Here is an 18,223-nt window from a genome sequence, read left to right on the forward strand (position 1 = left end):
GGGAGGTTAAGTGACTTGGCACAGGTAACATGGGTGCTCTTCCTGAAAGATGTACAAATATCTCGAAAGAAAGGGCTGGTATGAGGCTCTCAACCACTCTGAGGCGGAACCATGGCCTGGACGACAGGATGCTTTAGCCAATGACTCTCAGCCAGGCACCTAGCTAGCTGGGAAACACAGCGACATCCAGGTTTCCTCCAACCCACCTTGTAAACCTCTGTTAGCTGTGGTGGAATCGGGAGGGAAAGTAACCGGTGAACACATTAAAACACCACCATCTCACTCCCTCCCCTCCTCTCTCTTTAACTCTTCTGTTGATAATGCAGAGGTTTTAAACATAGGGTCAATGTCTCATTTTACACTTAAAAGCTTTTACAATTATTCCATTTTAAAATTGCACTGTAAACTCATTTAAGGGGTCCAACGTGATTGGACTTTAAATCATAGGATCTAAAATATCTTAAAATTAATTGGAGTAAGAATTCCTCTACATCTGGTATGTTACATGATGGCGCGGAGGAAGAGAGACACATAAACACAGGTTTGTAACTAACTAGGAGGATGACTGTCCATCTATATGTCTGTGATGGTTAATACTGAGTGTCAACTTGATTGAAGGACACAAAGTATTGATCCTGGGTGTGTCTGTGAGGGTGTTGCCAAAGGAGATCAACATTTGAGTCAGTGGGCTGGGGAAGGCAGACCCATCCTTAATCTGGCGGGCACCATCTAATCAGCTGCCAGCGAATATAAAACAGGCAGAAAAATATGAAAAGATGAGACTGGCCTACTTCCAGCCTACATCTTTCTCCTGTGCTGGATGTTTCCTGCCCTTGAACATCAGACTCAGTTTTGAGATTCCAACTAGCTCTCCTTGCTCCTCAAGCTTGCAGACAGCCTATTGTGGGACCTTGTGATCCTGTAAGTTAATACTTAATAAACTCCCCTTTATAGATATATATCTAGATATATTTATATATTATATATTATAGATAGATACATAGATATCTATAAAGGGGAGTTTATTGTATATATATAAACTATGTATGTATATATTTTTTATATATACATATATATAATATTCATTCTGTCCCTCTAGAGAACCCTGACTAATACAGTATCCCAGAAAATTTTACACATTATGGACTCAAAGGCACAAGCCCAAATAACCTGCTGGCATTAGTCTCCAAACTCTGTCGGTACTATTTAACAGTGAGACTAATAGCATGACCTTAGCTCCTACAGCAAGGAAGCCGTTGTCCATCCTGCAAAACTGTCTTTTGTTTTTTTTTTTCTTTTTGAGATGGAGTCTCGCTCTGTCGCCCAGGCTGGAGTGCAGTGGCGTGATCTCGGCTCACTGCAAGCTCCAACTCCCGGGTTCACGCCATTCTCCTGCCTCAGCCTCCCGAGTAGCTGGGACTACAGGCGCCCACCATCACACCCAGCTAATTTTTCGTATTTTTTAGTAGAGACGGGATTTCACTGTGTTAGTGGTCTGTGGTGGGATTAAACAAGGCCTTTATTTCATGCCTCCTCCCTGGTAAAAAGACATACATATTGTTAGGAGACTTAGAAAGCATGTTTAGCATCGAGTTTGTCCTAGAGGCCAACTCAGTCAATTGATAAAGTCCCTATGGTTAGTAACTTTAACGATCAAGTTTATGAATTGAGACTTATAAATAAAAATTTAATTTTTTTACTTTGTTGATTTTGAAATAAAAATGACCAAAATTATAAATCAAAAAATACTGACATCTCTAGCAATGAGCACCACTGGCCTGCAGGAACCAGGGTTCCTTAGAGAGAGGCCTGATCCCAAGTCTGAGACCAGAAATGGATAATGTGAGCTGGGACATCCTGTTCCGCAAAGAAAATACCAAAAACTAAGATGACAAGGTCAAAAGGACAAAGGGGCCAACCTGAAGTGGATCCCACTCTCCTAAAACGGAATAATCTAAGCGTCAGTTAGAAGACTGCCAAGGATTGGGGCATGACAAATACACAGACATCCCTGAGTTCATAAACATCCTAGAACAAATACAAAGCTGACTAGACCACCAACCCTTTATTCTAAAAATTGATACAAGGAAGGAATTTTTTTTCTGAATAAACTTTTATTTGAGGGCATGCAAATAGTTAACAGGAGAAATTCCTTCTTTATAGAAGACTACAAGCTAATAAAAGTAGAGGAATGATAGAATTAGGAAATGATTTGGTTTTGCTTCCTTTTGTTTCATTTTGCAGCACCTAGTCAAATAACGGATCGTGGCAATAAATGTCCCGTGAGAGGCTGCGGGGACAACACAGTGGAGGGACCAAGCTGACAACACAGGAACTCACACATAAATCTTAATGACCATCAGTAACATGAAATGATAGCACAGTGCTGAGGAAATCCACAGCAGCCCCTCTGAAACATCATTCCCAAAGCATTCAAGCCAAACTGAAGCAAGTCTCTGGATCTGCCCTTTGGTTTAATAGGAAAGATGGCAGATAGATAGAGAAACAAATTAGACAACAGCAAATCAGCAGTGTGGGACTTTCTACAGGGCAATTGATCTAATTTTGTCAATAACCGAATGACATGAAAACTCGGTGAGAAAGAGTGGCAGTTAGACACGTAAGAGACTTCAGTGGTAGAATCTCTAAAAGTCGTTTGCGGACTTTGGATCCTGATTTTAAAACATCAACAGTTAAAAAATATTTTTGAGATAGTACAGGAAATTTAGAATATGGACTAGACATTAAATGATGACAGGGAATAACTATTAATTTTGTTATTTGTAACAATGGCTGAACGGTTAGATTAAAAAAAGAAAGAAATGCTTATCAGTTATATGTGAATACTGAAGTATTTAGGCTAAAATAATATGATAGCTTGGACTTCCCTAGAAACACTCCAGTGAAAAAAAAAGGAAAAAGAAAAAGTTAAAGAATGGATGAAACATGATTGGAAAATTATGGTAATTTTTCATGCTGAATAGAGGGACTTGCGAACTTATTACACTTTTTTTTTTCAGAGATGGACTTTTGCTCTGTCACTCATGGAGAGCAGTGGCATGATCATAGCTCCCGGCCTCAAGTAATCCTCCTACCGTGGCCTCCAAAGCAGTGGGATTACAACATGAGCCACTGAGCCAGGTTTCTTTCCATTGTTATACTTTTCTTTCAGTTCCTATGTGTGTTCAAAATTTCCTATACTACAAGCAAAAACAGCAGGGTTACTAAAAGAGATTGTTTCTTGTAAACATTAGAACCCAAAATATCAGCTCCACCCACACACTGTAAGCACTCTGTATCGGAGACCGTGGGAGTGGGAGGGAGATGTTTGCTTTTTCTGGGGTGGGATTACAAGTACTGGAAGAAGGCAAAATTTCTTCTGATGGAGCCCAACAGGGGGAGAACATCAACATAAAATCAGGTTTCCTGACTCGTGCAGCACGGGAGAGTGCACACCACAGGAGTCAAGAGACATCGAGTCAAACACAGGACTAGACAGAGTAGGTAAAATTTAATGAAGCTGAGCTGGAGAGACTCAAGCACAGCAAGTTTGTGTGCAAAAGAGTTAACAGTAACCCTGGCCTAAGAAGCCGATTCAGGTCCCTCAAAGGGAAGACAAATGTGGAATGTTGTGTGCAAAATTCCCACGTCTAGAGCTCTGCAATTGAGGGGGATATTGAAGCTACTTCTCCATTGGTCAGATTGGCCCATGTGGCTCAGCTCATATAGACAACAGTTAGATGTTCCATTTTACTGAACTGATTTCAAACAACCAAAGCTTTAAAGAACAAAGTTTCTTAGCACTACGTCCTTGATGATAATTAACAAAGGCAATTGTCAAAGGCTCACAGTGGTACAATACAGCCATGACAATTGCATCCCCAGACCCTGCTCTCTTCCTTCTAAAACTTACAAATCACTCTGAGGCTCTCTCTCACTGCCCAGGCGGGCATGAGGTCTCTGTGTTCCCAGAGCCTTGCCTGTGTGTTGGGGTGCCAGAGTCCTCACCACTCCCATCGCCTGCTCACTAACCCGTTAATCTCACCTGCTTCAAGCCCCGCCAGGGCAGGGGCTTTTTCCTACTTGGCACTGGAAGTCCTGATCAGCAAGTCAGTTATGTTCCTTCTTATAGACCATGCCTTATATGAACCCTCACCGCAAGCTGTACAATAAAGTTTAACTGAGAATGAATGAACACATGTGTACCAATAACAATAATCGCACCCAATGCTCACTGAGTGTTTACTGTTTTCCAGGAACTGGGCTAAACAGCTTACAAGATGTGTCTCATTTCACTATCTACACTAAGTATTTAGACTCCAAATGGAGCTGGGTATATTCCCAGTTTCAGAGATCTCAGCCCTAAGGGGATAATTTGCCTGGTTCCTCAGAGCCAAGACCCCTCTCTGGATTTGCACACATATTCTAGTAGGTATACCTTTTTTCCTTTTTTAAGAAGGAATTGACTGCTTCTTTGTTTTCCCAGAATTCTATCAAATTGATGAATTTTTCTCCTTCCTGTATTTTCTTCCGCCTAACAAATATTTAGCAAGGGTCCACATGTACCCAAGAGAAGCACATTCCTTACATACAGGAAGGTAAGGAAAGGTAAAGAAAACTGTCTGTGTTGTTCAGGCAGAACTGTTACCACACTCTTCCACAGCTCCTGCCTGCCTGCCATCTACACACACACTCACAGCACACATTCAGAGAATCCACTCTCTCCTACAGAGATCCTCTAGTTTCAACTGCGGCAGCCCAAAGTCCTGAACTTTGCTGCCCCCTATTGATAGGCCCAAAGAATATCACTGTTGCTGCAAGGGTTGTGCTAGCAAGTAAAACAATTTTTTTCACTCATTTTTCTTGTTTTGCTTTACTTTTGAAAACAAATATAGCATGGTTATGCAATTATTAAAAATATTATCAAATATATAGTTGCAAGAGCTATCATATTGAATACATAATTGCAACTGACACATTCACATCACTTTTGCTTGTACAGGTAGAGACATACAAATTAATTCATCAGCATGAGAATTCAGTTTAGTTTTATGATTTGACAAACTCTGATAATTCAGACTTAGCTTTATGATTTGACAAAGCTTGTCAAATTCGCTCGTTAGTGAAACCAGCAACCTTATATTTCTCTATTAGCCTAAATTATTTTCATGTACTTTAGGATTAAAATCTGAACAGAGCCAGAGGCAGGTCTAGCTTCCCTCCCTGGGCCAATCTTGTATGCTTTACACTGGATGTTCCAGCCATGACAACTGCGTCCCCAGACCCTGCTCTCTTCCTTCTAAAACTCAGCTTACAAATCACTCTGAGGCTCTCTCTCACTGCCCAGGTGGGCATGAAGTCTCTGTGTTCCCAGAGCCTTGCCTGTGTGTTGGGGTGCCAGAGTCCTCACCACTCCCATCGCCTGCTCACTAACCCGTTAATTTCACCTGCTTCAAGCCCTGCCAGGGCAGGCGCTTTTTCCTACTTGGCGCTGGAGCTGGAGCACTGAGTGCCCCCAGCATGATCAGATCTGTGAGTGTCTGCTGAATGCGTACGTGAAGACGGTAGGGGAGAGCCAAATGAGACAGGCTCAGCCGAGGCTGCAAGTGAAAACTGCAGGAAGAGCATCTGATTCTGATGAGTAAAGAGGGAAAAGCTTGAAATGGAAGAGATGGACTTACATCAACAGCACAGGTGAAGAATACTCAGGCCGTATTTTTCTTCAAAGCATTGATAACAGACCGTCATTACCTCTTCATGTGGCTCTTTAATTGGTTAAGTCCCTCTCTGCTCCTTAAGCTGTATGCTTTTAACCTCACACCACATTTCTGGGTTGAGTTTTGCACCAAGAATTAGCTGAGTCATGAGGAGAGGTGTATAGCACAGTCAGGGTGCACCAGAGGCCAGGGAGGGAATCTGAGTTCACAAAAGGCAGAAAAAGACACAGGACTGGATATTAGCTGCAAGGAGGTGTGAAAGGGGTTTCTGAGGTCTGATGTGGTCTGGAACAGATCTTAGGCTCAGTGTCAGGAATGCCTGTTTTAAGTCATCTAAGAGCTGTGAAAAAGTGTAAATCAGCTAATTACCCAGATTTCAGAGAGATGTGAGAATCCTTTCAAGCCGGGTCCCAAATAACCGGCAAGGTCAGCTGGGTACACAGATACATCAAAATCTATCGTGCCTATCTCCCGCTCAATCTCCATTTGCTTCCATTGTCTCTTTCTTTGTAATTGGAGACAAAAAGTGATCTTAGCTCATCTAGTTTCCATTTCCTATTCTAAAGATAAGTAAAGTGAAGTAAAAAGCATGATGGGGTGGACATTCAGACTGATACTAGCTAACTTCCACTGTGTGCTTACTCTGTGCAAGACACTTTTCTAAGTGCTTTATATAATTATCATTTTAACCTGTTACAGGTTCAATTGTGTCCCTCCTCCCTCCTTCAAAAAAGACATATTGTAGTCCTGACCCAGTCTGTGAGAATGTGACCTTAGTTGGACATAGGGACCTTAGAGATTTAATCAAGACAAGGTCATTAGAGTAAGCCTTCATCCAATATGGCTGGCATCCCTGTAAAAGGGAAATTTGGACACAGTCAAACCAGGAGAACGCCATGTGAAGACAGAGACACATGCACATTAATGGCCATGAGAAGACACAGGCCACACAGACACGAAGGGAAGATGGCATGTGAAGATGGAAGCAGGTAAGTTACGCTGCCACAAACTAATGAATGTCTGTCACCACCAGAAGCTGGAAGCAGCAAGAAAGGATCTCCCCTAGAGGTTTCATAGGGAGCACAGCCTGCTGACACCTTGATTTTGGATTTTCAGCCTCCAGCAATGTGAGAGTAAATCTCTGTTGTTTTAAGTCACCCAGTTTGTACTTTGCTGCAGCAGCCAAAGGGACAAAGACAGAAATCCCATTATAATGTAAGAGTAGCTCTGAGGAAACCAAAGCTTGAGGTCACAGTTAGTTAGAACTCAAATCCAAGCTGTAGGATTCCTGAACCTAAATTTTTAGCCACTACATTTTATTGCTTCTTAGGGACAGATTCAAACCTGACATTCATCACTAGTGATGAATGAAATATCAGGTAGAACATTCATCCTGAGCTAGCCTAATTCTCTGTAAAATAGGAACAATACCTAAATCCGAAGGCATGTGAGATCCACACAAGCATCATGCTAACATGCTCAGCATGGGCTCAGCACAGTCAGTGAACGATACACAGCAGCTGTCCCTGTTCAAGGTCACAGCACTACTTGGTGGTAAAGTCTGAGTGTCCAACCCCAAAGCTCTGCTACTCCAGTTGGCCCTCTTGTCCTCTTCTCCCTTGAAACTGTAACCTGTGATGAGGCAATGAAGGATCTGCAATGAACTATGACGATTTAATTCATTCTTGATATACAATTTAGAAGATCCTCCCTCCAATCAAACACCTCCCCCAAAAACCTACCTAAATTGCTTTTCCATTTCTCGAAATGTTTATTTAAAAAAAGTTCCCATACTGATACATCTTATTAACTAAAGGATTGTTTCTGCATAATTCTATGTTTATATCCAAAGCACTGTACTCTATTTCTCATTGCTCCTTTTCCTTACGGTACATCTCATTTCCACTCACAGAAGAGAGATAAAATTTCTTCCTTCCATCTGTTGGAAAACAAAAGGTCTCTAAAGAGCAAAATACTTTCATTTAGCAGATAACAACGACAAAATACTTAAAAATAACATTTATTCATTGAATTCCTTTACTGCACATGATCATTTGTTTGATGTATAAAAAGTATCTATGACACTAGTATTAAATTAAAATTAATTTTAAATTTTACCACAATAAATGTATACATAATGTAAGGAAAACTATAGATGCTTCCAGATCACCAGTCTAGAACATATTCTGCGAAGTGGCTAATTCACATTGTATTCTTCTTTTAATACTGCCGGGCGCAGTGGCTCAAGCCTGTAATCCCAGCACTTTGGGAGGCCGAGACGGGCGGATCACGAGGTCAGGAGATCGAGACCATCCTGGCTAACACGGTGAAACCCCGTCTCTACTAAAAATACAAAAAACTAGCCGGGCGAGGTGGCGGCGCCTGTAGTCCCAGCTACTCAGGAGGCTGAGGCAGGAGAATGGCGTGAACCCAGGAGGCGGAGCTTGCAGTGAGCTGAGATCTGGCCACTGCACTCCAGCCTGGGTGACAGAGCAAGACTCCGTCTCAAAAAAAAAAAAAAAAAAAAAAAAAAAAAAATGCAAGTTCTTTCATGGTTTGGGTTCTGAAGCCAGTATTCGTTCTTGTCACCAATGAACAGTGTTTTCAGAAAACAGTTTTCTTTGTAAATATTCCACCAATTCACGTCTTGATTTCAGCATCTCAATCTCATGATAGGGGATCTATAAAGATAGAAAAGTAAAACTGGTCAAGATCCTTCAAAATCTGAGGTTCCTCTGGCTGTTGGTTACCTTGTTTGTTTCTTACACACTTCCCCACAGCAGAATGTAAGCTCCTGGAAGGCAAATATCCCAACCAGTTTCTTCATCTTGGATCCCCAATGTCTAGAACAGCTCCTGGCACTGAGAAGGGGCTTGGCAAATATTTGAGGAATTAATATGTAGAATATGTAAATAAGAATTAAACATGATCTCTTGTTCTCCAGGAGCTCACAACTTGGGTGGCAAGTTAAATTACACAATAAATATAAAAAACAAGCTGTAGGTTGGTGATCTAGTGCTGAGAGGGAGTGGGCATTTCATTAGATAAGGGTGGGGATGCCGACAAACTGCTGGAAAGTAGGTATTCAGAGAGCTAGAAGACGTAGCAGGGACAAAGAGGGAATGAAGAGAGACAGCAGGAGGCTCAGCGAAGGAGAGAGCCTGCTCAGCTGGGAGCAGAGGGGCCAGGTAGTAATCACGTGCCAGGAGCCTGGCTGCAGGCCAACCATGGAGGGTCTTGAATGTTAAGATGTAGAGAAGTTTTTACTTTATTTTGTAAGCAGTAAAGAAACAATGAAGGCTTCTGAGTACACACTGGCATGATTAGTTTTAGGAATATTCAGCTGGGGATGTGCAAAATGGAGAAAAAAGTCAGCAGATATGAAACCATAGTGCTGCCTAGTATAGACAGCTTAGAGAATTAGGGCAGCTCTCCTTCTCATGCACCGCTGAGCCCTCACATAAGACATTCTTACATTATCTACGGTGAAAAGTAGATAAAGGTCTAATATTTAAGAAAAGGTCTTAAATATTAAGTGTTGGTGAAGCTCTTTATTTTATTTTATTTTTTTTATTTTTTTTTTTGAGACGGAGTCTTGCTCTGTCGCCCGGGCTGGAGTGCAGTGGCCAGATCTCAGCTCACTGCAAGCTCCGCCTCCCGGGTTCACGCCATTCTCCTGCCTCAGCCTCCCGAGTAGCTGGGACTACAGGCGCCCGCCAGGTCGCCCGGCTAGTTTTTTGTATTTTTAGTAGAGACGGGGTTTCACCATGTTAGCCAGGATGGTCTTGATCTCCTGACCTCGTGATCCGCCCGTCTCGGCCTCCCAAAGTGCTGGGATTACAGGCTTGAGCCACCGCGCCCGGCCGAAGCTCTTTATTTTAATGGATTATCTTGTCCATTTTTATTTATTAAATCAAGAAGAAATTAAAACAGAATATATATTCCAACAATTGAGTAAGTCTAACAGCAGAGTTAAGCAGAGCTTATAATGAATATAGGTATGCCCCACTTTTGAAAAATCAAAGCTCTGAAAATTCTGTATTTCAAAATATAAGTCAAGAGATTTAAGCCGAATTAACAACATTGGGATTTAAACTAGACATAAGATCGGTGGTCCACTGACCGGGCTGGCAGACCAGTGAGCACTGTAAAAGTAAATTAAAATGGAGCCTGTGCCTGAAAAATCCCTGAGCAGACCAAGCTAGTTAGGCCTTGAAAATAACCTTAACTTTGCTTAAAGTACAAATGTTAAGCAAAATTTAACTTGGGCTATTTCTTGTAAAAGCTTCTACTGGAGAAAAACAGAACTTAAGCTCAACCAGTCAGAAGCATCTCACAAACTAATAATTATATAACTAGGAATCTTCCACAGAATAGTTCAAACAAGGCAGCAAGAATATATAACTGTAACCAATCAAGTAGATTCTTTGTGTACTTGCATTCTTCCTATAAAGGCCTCCCTCTTGTGTTCCCAAGTCATTTTGGGTTCTGTGCTGTCCAATTCAATAACTGCTGTTTGATCAAATTCTTTAGAATTTTACTGTGCCTCAGATTACTTTTTAACAGTAACCTGGAAAAAAAATTCGAATTAGGATTTGCTTTTGGGAAACAAAAAAAAATAGGTGAAACTCTACCTGAACAACTTGATAACCAAGTAAGTGTAGGTGTCTTTGTTTAATAGCTTCTTTTCCCAGTAAGTGTTTGCTATTGGAGCAAAACCTTTTTGGACCATCAATACACAGTGCTATCCTGAAAAATAAAAAAGGAGAAAAAAAACTTAATTTTTAAAATAATCTGAAATATTTATTATATATTTTAGTTGCCAAAGTTTATTTGGGATTTGGCTATTACTATGTGCCAATATTATTTTCAAATGAATCATGAATTTGATCTTATGAATATTAATGCTTATAAAATATTACAAGGAATTTCCCAACATAGTATTCTGAAATGTAGTGTTTTAATTTCCAGAATCATATCTATTTCTTTCACCTTCTTGAGAAAAAGATACCACTGCTTATTAGCCTCAACAAGTCTTGTAATGCAAAAAACACAATATTTTTCTGTACCTTTCATGGATATCTTCATTAACTGTGAATGGCAATACAAATCCTTCTTCATCTAATTTAATTTCAACATCTGGTGAGAGAAGAAAGGAAAAATTCCTCGTGTGATATCCTCACAAACACTATCTTCCTGTATTCATTCCTTTGCTCTGCTTTGATTCCTTCCATATTGCACTGATCAATTGGACTGAAGGCTGCAAAGTAATGACCACAACCAGACAATGGTGAGAATTTTAATTCAATTGGCTTTATGATCAATCAAGTCAGCCTTAAATTAAGAAAGCTCAACAACACTAAACCACAGAATGGGTTCTGAAGTTATCTGGGGTATGACAAGAACCACGCATGCTTTCTCTTTCCCCTTATAACAGGTGGCAGAGATCCTTCAATCCAGACTGAAGAAAACCTTTGAGTTAAGCCGTTAGACATCTATGCAACTCATAACTTCCATCATTCAAACTTGCAGCGCCTCCATGATAAGTAAAGAAAGCATGCTGCACCCAGACACCTGGTCTGCGAGCACAGAAGGCTCGCTGTCCTTCCCCTCTGGTAAACTGCAGTTCCTTTCGTAAAGAGAAGTGACCATCTGAAGCCTATGAACTGCTGTCCTTTATGAGAAGGCTTTCTTCTCCTCATCAAGTTAGAAGAACTGTAAGGACAGAGGACTTGGAGTCTCTAGTCAGTGCCACCCAGGAGAAATCTCTGTGATGTGGAAATCGTTATAAAGGCACTGTCCAATTTGGCAGCCATGAGCCACATGTGGCTACCGAGCACTTGAAATGTGACTGAGGAATTTTCTTAAACGTTTAATAATTTAAATTTAAACAGCCACATGGTCTAGTGGCTACTATATTTGGACAGTGCAAGCCTAGGTTATAGTAGTAGCTAACAATTAGTGAGCATTTCCTATGTTCCAGGTACTATTTTATTTAGTGCTTAAATAAGTCTTTGAGGTCACTATTACTATCATTTTACAGAGGAAGAAGCAAGCAGAAAAAGGTTAAATACTCTGCCCAGGACATACGTGGCTAATATGTGTGACTTAAACCCAGACAGTCTTGACGCAACAGCTCTGCTGCTAACCACCTGTTTCAACTTGCCTTCAGGGAAGGGACCATTCCATTTTGCATTTCCAGAGACCTTCTATTACTTCTAAGTCCCGTATATCTCCAAAATCGAACAGGATACTTAGGTTTAAAACAACAAAACTCCTTATACTACTTACCTATTGTATAATAATAGGGTGTCAACACTTTTGAAGCAAAATATAATCTTGCTCCTAAAAGGTCAATCAGCCCAATCTTCACAGATTTATAAAGCTGAGAATCCATAGGGGTCTCCAGGGAACAGCATGGGGTAACAAATGACTTCACTTGATATTTACGAAGGAGTTTTGGACCCTAAAAAATCGTAAGTGCAAACATGAGAAAGAAAAATAAGATATAAAAACTGAGAATAAATTGAAGGTTACCTAGGTAGAAAAGTTTGATATAACACTACTTTATAGGCATGATACTTTTCCAGGAATTGGGACAGGCATCTCTTTCAAAATGACAATGCAAACTTCTATTGTTGTAGTACAAGTCTAATAGTTCAGAATGTCTTTTATATGTGTTTTTACAGTAGTCACTGGTTACCATAAACAGAAAGAAAAGTAAAGAAGGAAGGTAAAAAAGAGTGAGGAGGGAGTGAGAAGAAACATAATAATGCTAACATAATAAAGCTCAAGAAACATTTTTAGAACTAAGAATTGTCCCGAGGGTCTTAAGTACACACAACTAAAGTTTTCAACACAGGTTTAATTTCTCTCATCTGGAAATCCATAATCCAAAATGCTCCAAAATCTGAAACCTTTTGAGCACAGGCTGCTTAAAGAAAATGCTCATGAAGCATTCTGGATTTCAAATTTTTGTATTAGGGATGCTGAACTGGTAAATATAATGAGGATACTTTAAAATGTGAAACAATCTGAAAGCTGAGACACTTCTGGTCCGGAGCATTTTGGATAAGGGATACTCAGTCTGTAATGGAAAATGTGACATAAGTGACATTCCAATTTAGGAAGCAAAGGATAGCAATATAATAAACGATGATGGAAAAATGGTTATTTATTTGGAAAATAACTAAACTTCTGTCATCCATTACACACTCTAATAAATCCCAAGTGGTACAACATGCTGACTATAGTTAATAAGAATGATTGTATGCTTGCAAATGGCTGAGAGTACTTTTTATTTTTTCTTTTTTTTTTGAGACAGAGTTTCACTCTTATTGCCCAGGATGGAGTACAATGACGCGACCTCGGCTCACTGCAACCTCCGCCTCCCGGGTTCCAGCAATTCTCCTGCCTCAGCCTCCAGAGTAGCTGGGACTATAGTCGTGTGCCACCATGCCTGGCTAATTTTCCATATTTTTAGTAGAGACAGGGTTTCACCATGTTAGCAAGGGCTGGTCTCGAACTCCTGACCTCAGGTCATCCAACCGCCTTAGCCTCCAAAAGTGCTGTGATTACAGGCACGAGACACTGTGCCCGGCAAGAGTACATTTTAAATATTCTCACCACAAAATAAAATGATAGGTATGGAGGTAATACGCACGTTAACTGGTTTGATTTAGCCATTTAACAATGTATACATATTTCAAAACAACACGAACACAATAAGTATATACAACTTTTACTTGTTAATTAGAATACATATACAAATAAATAAAAATTCAATTTTGCTTTTAGATCAAAGATCTAAATAAAATTTAAAAGATATTATTTTTTAAAATGTTGTAAAATATTCATGCTCTTAAGTTAGACGGGTAACTTGGAAGTCATAAAAGACAGATTCGACTGCAGAACATTTAAAAATACATCATAAGTAATATTAAAAAGTAATGAAAGAGTACAAATCAGGGGAAAATATGTACAACATTCACAATAGTTAATATCTGTTTTACAATGAGTCCTTAAAGACAAACCACCCAACAGAAATAAATTAAGGTGTAGAAAGCAATTCAAAAGAAATGTAAATGGCCAACACATATTTGGAAATATGCTAAACTTCATTAATGCTGATTAATATGCAACTTAAATATATGATATGATGCCCTCTTTCATGTAGCTGAGTAACACAAATTAAAGAGACTACTAACACACTGCAACAGAAGTGGAGGAGACACGGCCATCTTCATTCATTACTGGGGAAATGTGGTATCTGTAACTATTAGGGAAAAAAATTCTGCCATTATCCATGAAAAATTAATCCAGTGATCACATTTTTAGGAATCTAGTTTATATATTTAAAAAACCAAAAAGGCTCTAGTATGACAGGATTTGCAAGAATGTTTATTATAGCATTCTTGATAGACAAAAGTTGCAAAAAACCTCCAAGTGCATCGATAGTAGAATAGTAGAATAAACACCATGAAATATCATGTCTTTCTAAAAAGAATGCATGTGATCTGTATGCACTGGCCTCAAGGGATGGCCATGATATACTGGGCATAAAAGCAAAGTATACTTTGATTAGTCAGTCTCATTCCTTGAAAAGAGAAAAAAAAACAGACAGTGTTTATGTATCTGTATACATTTGGGCACAGAAACTGCTTTTAATACTATTCCTTTAGAAATGGTAAGAGATTGGGGTTAACTATTACTTATCTTTATATAACTTAGTACCATCTAAGCTGTTTTAAAAAAGGGGTATTTTTCCATTCTCATTACCTTATTTCAAAAATCAGATACTCTAAACTAAGATTCAGAGTCAAGTAGAGAGAAGCAGAGAGAGAATATTATGGTCTGGTGCACTATTTCTGATTCTACATAAGGAATGTGATAGATAATAGGATAAATCTTTATAGGTCTTTATGGGAAGAGCAAACTCTAGGTAAACTAAACTCTAGGTAAACAAACTAAAAGTGAAATTTCTGGCTTGGCTTAACAATGTACTGTACTTGCAAATAATTTATTTGTGCAGTCCAGACATTCACACTTTGATAACAAACAGCTATGGGAAACCTAGTAGTAAACCTAGTAGTAAAACCCTGTAAAACCTTCAGAGAGAATGGAGAAATACTGTAACTCACATGCCTGCAGCACTTAATAAAACCTCCTAAGAAACCTTACACAGCAGGAAATTGTTCCTTCAAGAGCAAGAACACGAAAATGGGGTCAATTTATCAAAGAAAAGCCTATCTGGTGGCAACTAACTCCAAGTAAATGAAATTCTGCTTTTTCAGGAGGTTATTGAGACAGATCAAAAGCAAAGGAACTTAATAGGAAGCTACCCATAGGGAAATACAGCCACATACAGTTCATGCTTTTACCTTATAGAAAGGGCATTCTAGGACTGAGGTTAAGAAAAGTTGGGTCAGTCGTGCCCGACTCAATCTGTCCAAATGCGATTCTTCACCTAAAACAGAAAGCATCCCGGTCACGGTTATGTCTGAATTGAGGTATGTATGAGAGAACATCATGAACATTCAACATCAATTTACACACTCCAGACAGAAGTATTGTACTTTTAAATGACACTATGAAATGAACTTGTTAGAATTAATTCTGCCCTTCTCTTGCCACCAATGAAATTGGCTTCCAAGAACCCAAGCTCCTAGCTACTGAGTACAATTAAAAGAAAGAAAATATGTTCACAGAATTAGTGGAAATTTCCTTTAACTATGGAGTTCCGGAAATATGTGGGTGGCCTTGAATCGAGATGAACAATGCCATCCTCTCAAAAAAAAAAAAAAAAAACAGATACAGTTGCTCACTCATCAAAAGTTCCAACATGTTAATGTGGCTATTTCCACTACCATCACCGTATCTCCTTAGAATGCTGCAGTTTCTCAGATAAGGCAAAAGTCAGTTTATCTGAGACAGCTTTCCTCCCTTTATACAATTTCCTAGCATGCTTTAACTCTGTGTTTATGCCAGTATCTGTCAACTTCAGGTCTCATCTTCAGATCACTATGGAAGAAAAACTAAAGGCAACACACTGCCTTTATATGTGACTTGAAACCACTGCCAATTCAAAGGTTAACTTTTTCCAACTGTCAGAATTTATAACCAACTCACCTTGCAGCTGTTGAAGGAAAAAAGGGTTGAATATTTTTGCCATAAAGTTGACTGGATGGCATTCATTAAGTGAACATGAATGAAGAAGTTTCAATAATGTTTCAGGTGGAAAATGATTGAAATGAGTGAATAGCACATTTTCCAGCGTTCTAAATAAAGCAGAGGCATTTGGTGGCAAATAATGGAGTTTCCCAAATGGTTCCATTAATGCAGAAATCTGACTCGGTGAAAATTTTTCTGATTGGCAAACAAAAGTTTCTGCCACTGCATTGAGGATGGGTTTTGAAAGAATCTGTTTTCTACTGCAGTACTCCATGACTCTGCAGACAACTTCAGGATTCAACGTGAGGCACGCCGCAGCTACACGATACTCTAGGGCTTTTGTAAAAAATCTGTCATGGTACCCAAAATATATGAATGCCTCCAAGACTCTCCTAAGCTCCTCGTTAGTGAAATGTGGGACATGCCTCACGACATATCTGCCCAATTTTATAATCAGAGGAAATGCTTGACTTTGATCAAGAACCACCAGGGCAGTGAGCATTTGGCTAATCAATTTAGGACTCAGGTTGGAAACTATTGAAAGGGAAAAGTTGTTTATCTTATTTAAAAATGTTTGGTGTTCATGCACTTTTTCAGCACATGCCTGCAAGATTCTATAAAGGGCCACAATATCCTCTGGGGTAAATGTTTCCAATTTTTCACCTTGCAGTTGATTTATAATCAGTTCTAGTGTCACACAACCTGAACTGTGCAGTCTAATCAGACTCTCCCCAAGAATACAAAGATTGCGAACTTCCAGGCCACCTTTTTTGAGACGATTTTGGCATTCTGCCACCAGGTTCAGTAACAGGCTACTTTGAGGATCCACATGCAACAGAATCAGAGCTTGCAAAGCAGTCACCAAACTAGTGTTTGACAGCTGTGAGGGCTCCTTTTCCAACTGAAAGCATAAAGCTTGAAAGATGCTATTCTCCAGTATTTCTTTTGGCAACCCTTGATCACCATCCTTTTTTTCCACTTCACAAATTCGTTGTAAAGCTCCTGCTGCCATAGTGTCAGGCAGGGTTTCCATCGTGCTTATAAAACTTAGCACTTCTTCTGATGAAGTCAAGTTGCTCAGTCTCTTGTAAAACGTCTGACTCTCCCCATTTTTAACATTTTGTTCAAGCCTGACCCAGTCAGATACTTGAGAGAACACTGGCCCACTGAGTGGATGAAGGTCATTTCCATTTTTCGAATTAAACTTTTTACAATGGGCATGATGGAACCTGATCCTGAAAGGCTCAGATTGTCGTGAACAGAACCAGGGGCACAGACGCTCCTTCACTACCTTGTGAACATGATTTAGAGGTTGATTTTTCAAAGCGGCCAGAGCTCCATGCATCCGAAAATCAGGTAAACGATAAAGGTTCTTCCTCAAGGTGATTAATGCCATGCCATCAGATTCTCAATTTGATAACTAAATTAAAACATTTAAAAAGACAAGGTTAAACACATTGAGAACATGATTGACCCAACATCAATGTTGAAACTACAAACGAGTACCAGGAAAAAAAAAAAAGGATGGATAACATATAAACACCAGAGGAGCAAGGTCTCTGCATCCTAGAGTTAGAAAAGTGGCTGACATCCAACAATAACAATCGCTACTACTTGCTAAACACTTTTATTAACTTACACAGATTAAGTACCTTTACCATCATTTTACATGAGGTAGAAGTTGAAGAACAAAGTTACTTTGCCCAGTTTATGCAGGTGGTTAAGTGGCAGAGCTAGGGTTCAAACTCAGGCAATGTAGCTCTTAAGGGTAGCCCTTAAATGTTGGTTGAAGGAAGAAATTGCATTTGAATAGAAATCAAACAAGAGGTAAAGTGGATGAAATTACGCGAGGTTAGAGCAAGGCAAGGGTAAAAACGCGCTGGAAAGGCCCTAAGCTGTTGGTTTCCCCTCGGTGTCAGGAGATAGGGTTGAAGGAAAGGGTCTACTTCGGCAATGGAAACAAGGTAGGAAAAGAAAAAGCACAACATAGATCAATGAAGGGAGAAGGTGTGGCGGCCAGTCCAGATCTAAATACGCCGCGGGGGCATTTAGGAACAGGAGTGTGCAGGACAGACAGGCGTGATGCCCCTGGGCGCGTCTTCCCAGGAATGAAAGGGACCCGCGGGCCGAGCACCCCCAAACTCGGCGCCCCAGGGACCTGCGCTGAGACACGGGCAGGGCGGCGCAGCTTGAGAGGAAAGCCGATAAGGTCTGTGACACCCACCCGGAGAGCCCGCGTGGACACCTACCGACCTCTGCCCGCCAATCACTCCGGGTGGCCGCGGAAGCGCCTGGGCGTCGTGGGCCTCCGTAGTAAACGCGGGGCGGGGCGGGGC

At 40.2% G+C, this 18,223-nt stretch overlaps 1 protein-coding gene across 3 annotated transcripts; it reads right to left on the reverse strand.

Moving 5' to 3' along the window:
* Positions 1 to 8,235: 8,235 nt before the first annotated feature.
* FASTKD3 (FAST kinase domains 3) lies at positions 8,236 to 18,195 on the reverse strand. 3 transcript variants are annotated; one of them, XM_010378291.2, is made up of 7 exons: positions 18,137 to 18,195; positions 15,846 to 17,307; positions 15,098 to 15,183; positions 12,009 to 12,183; positions 10,787 to 10,856; positions 10,352 to 10,466; positions 8,236 to 8,398 (listed from the first exon to the last, which is right to left on the reverse strand). In XM_010378291.2, the coding sequence occupies exons 2-7, from the start codon at positions 17,281 to 17,283 to the stop codon at positions 8,303 to 8,305; spliced, it is 1,980 nt and encodes a 659-aa protein (XP_010376593.1). In that variant the 5' UTR covers positions 17,284 to 17,307; positions 18,137 to 18,195; the 3' UTR covers positions 8,236 to 8,302. The 3 variants fall into 3 exon arrangements, 2 of the variants coding, with proteins under 2 accessions (XP_010376593.1, XP_030783888.1); XM_030928028.1 differs by having other exon boundaries at positions 18,141 to 18,167; XR_749598.2 differs by having other exon boundaries at positions 8,262 to 8,398; positions 10,787 to 10,977.
* Between the last annotated feature and the right edge of the window lie 28 nt (positions 18,196 to 18,223).

This window comes from Rhinopithecus roxellana, chromosome 3, assembly GCF_007565055.1.
Source record: "Rhinopithecus roxellana isolate Shanxi Qingling chromosome 3, ASM756505v1, whole genome shotgun sequence".
Taxonomy (NCBI): Eukaryota; Metazoa; Chordata; class Mammalia; order Primates; family Cercopithecidae; genus Rhinopithecus; species Rhinopithecus roxellana.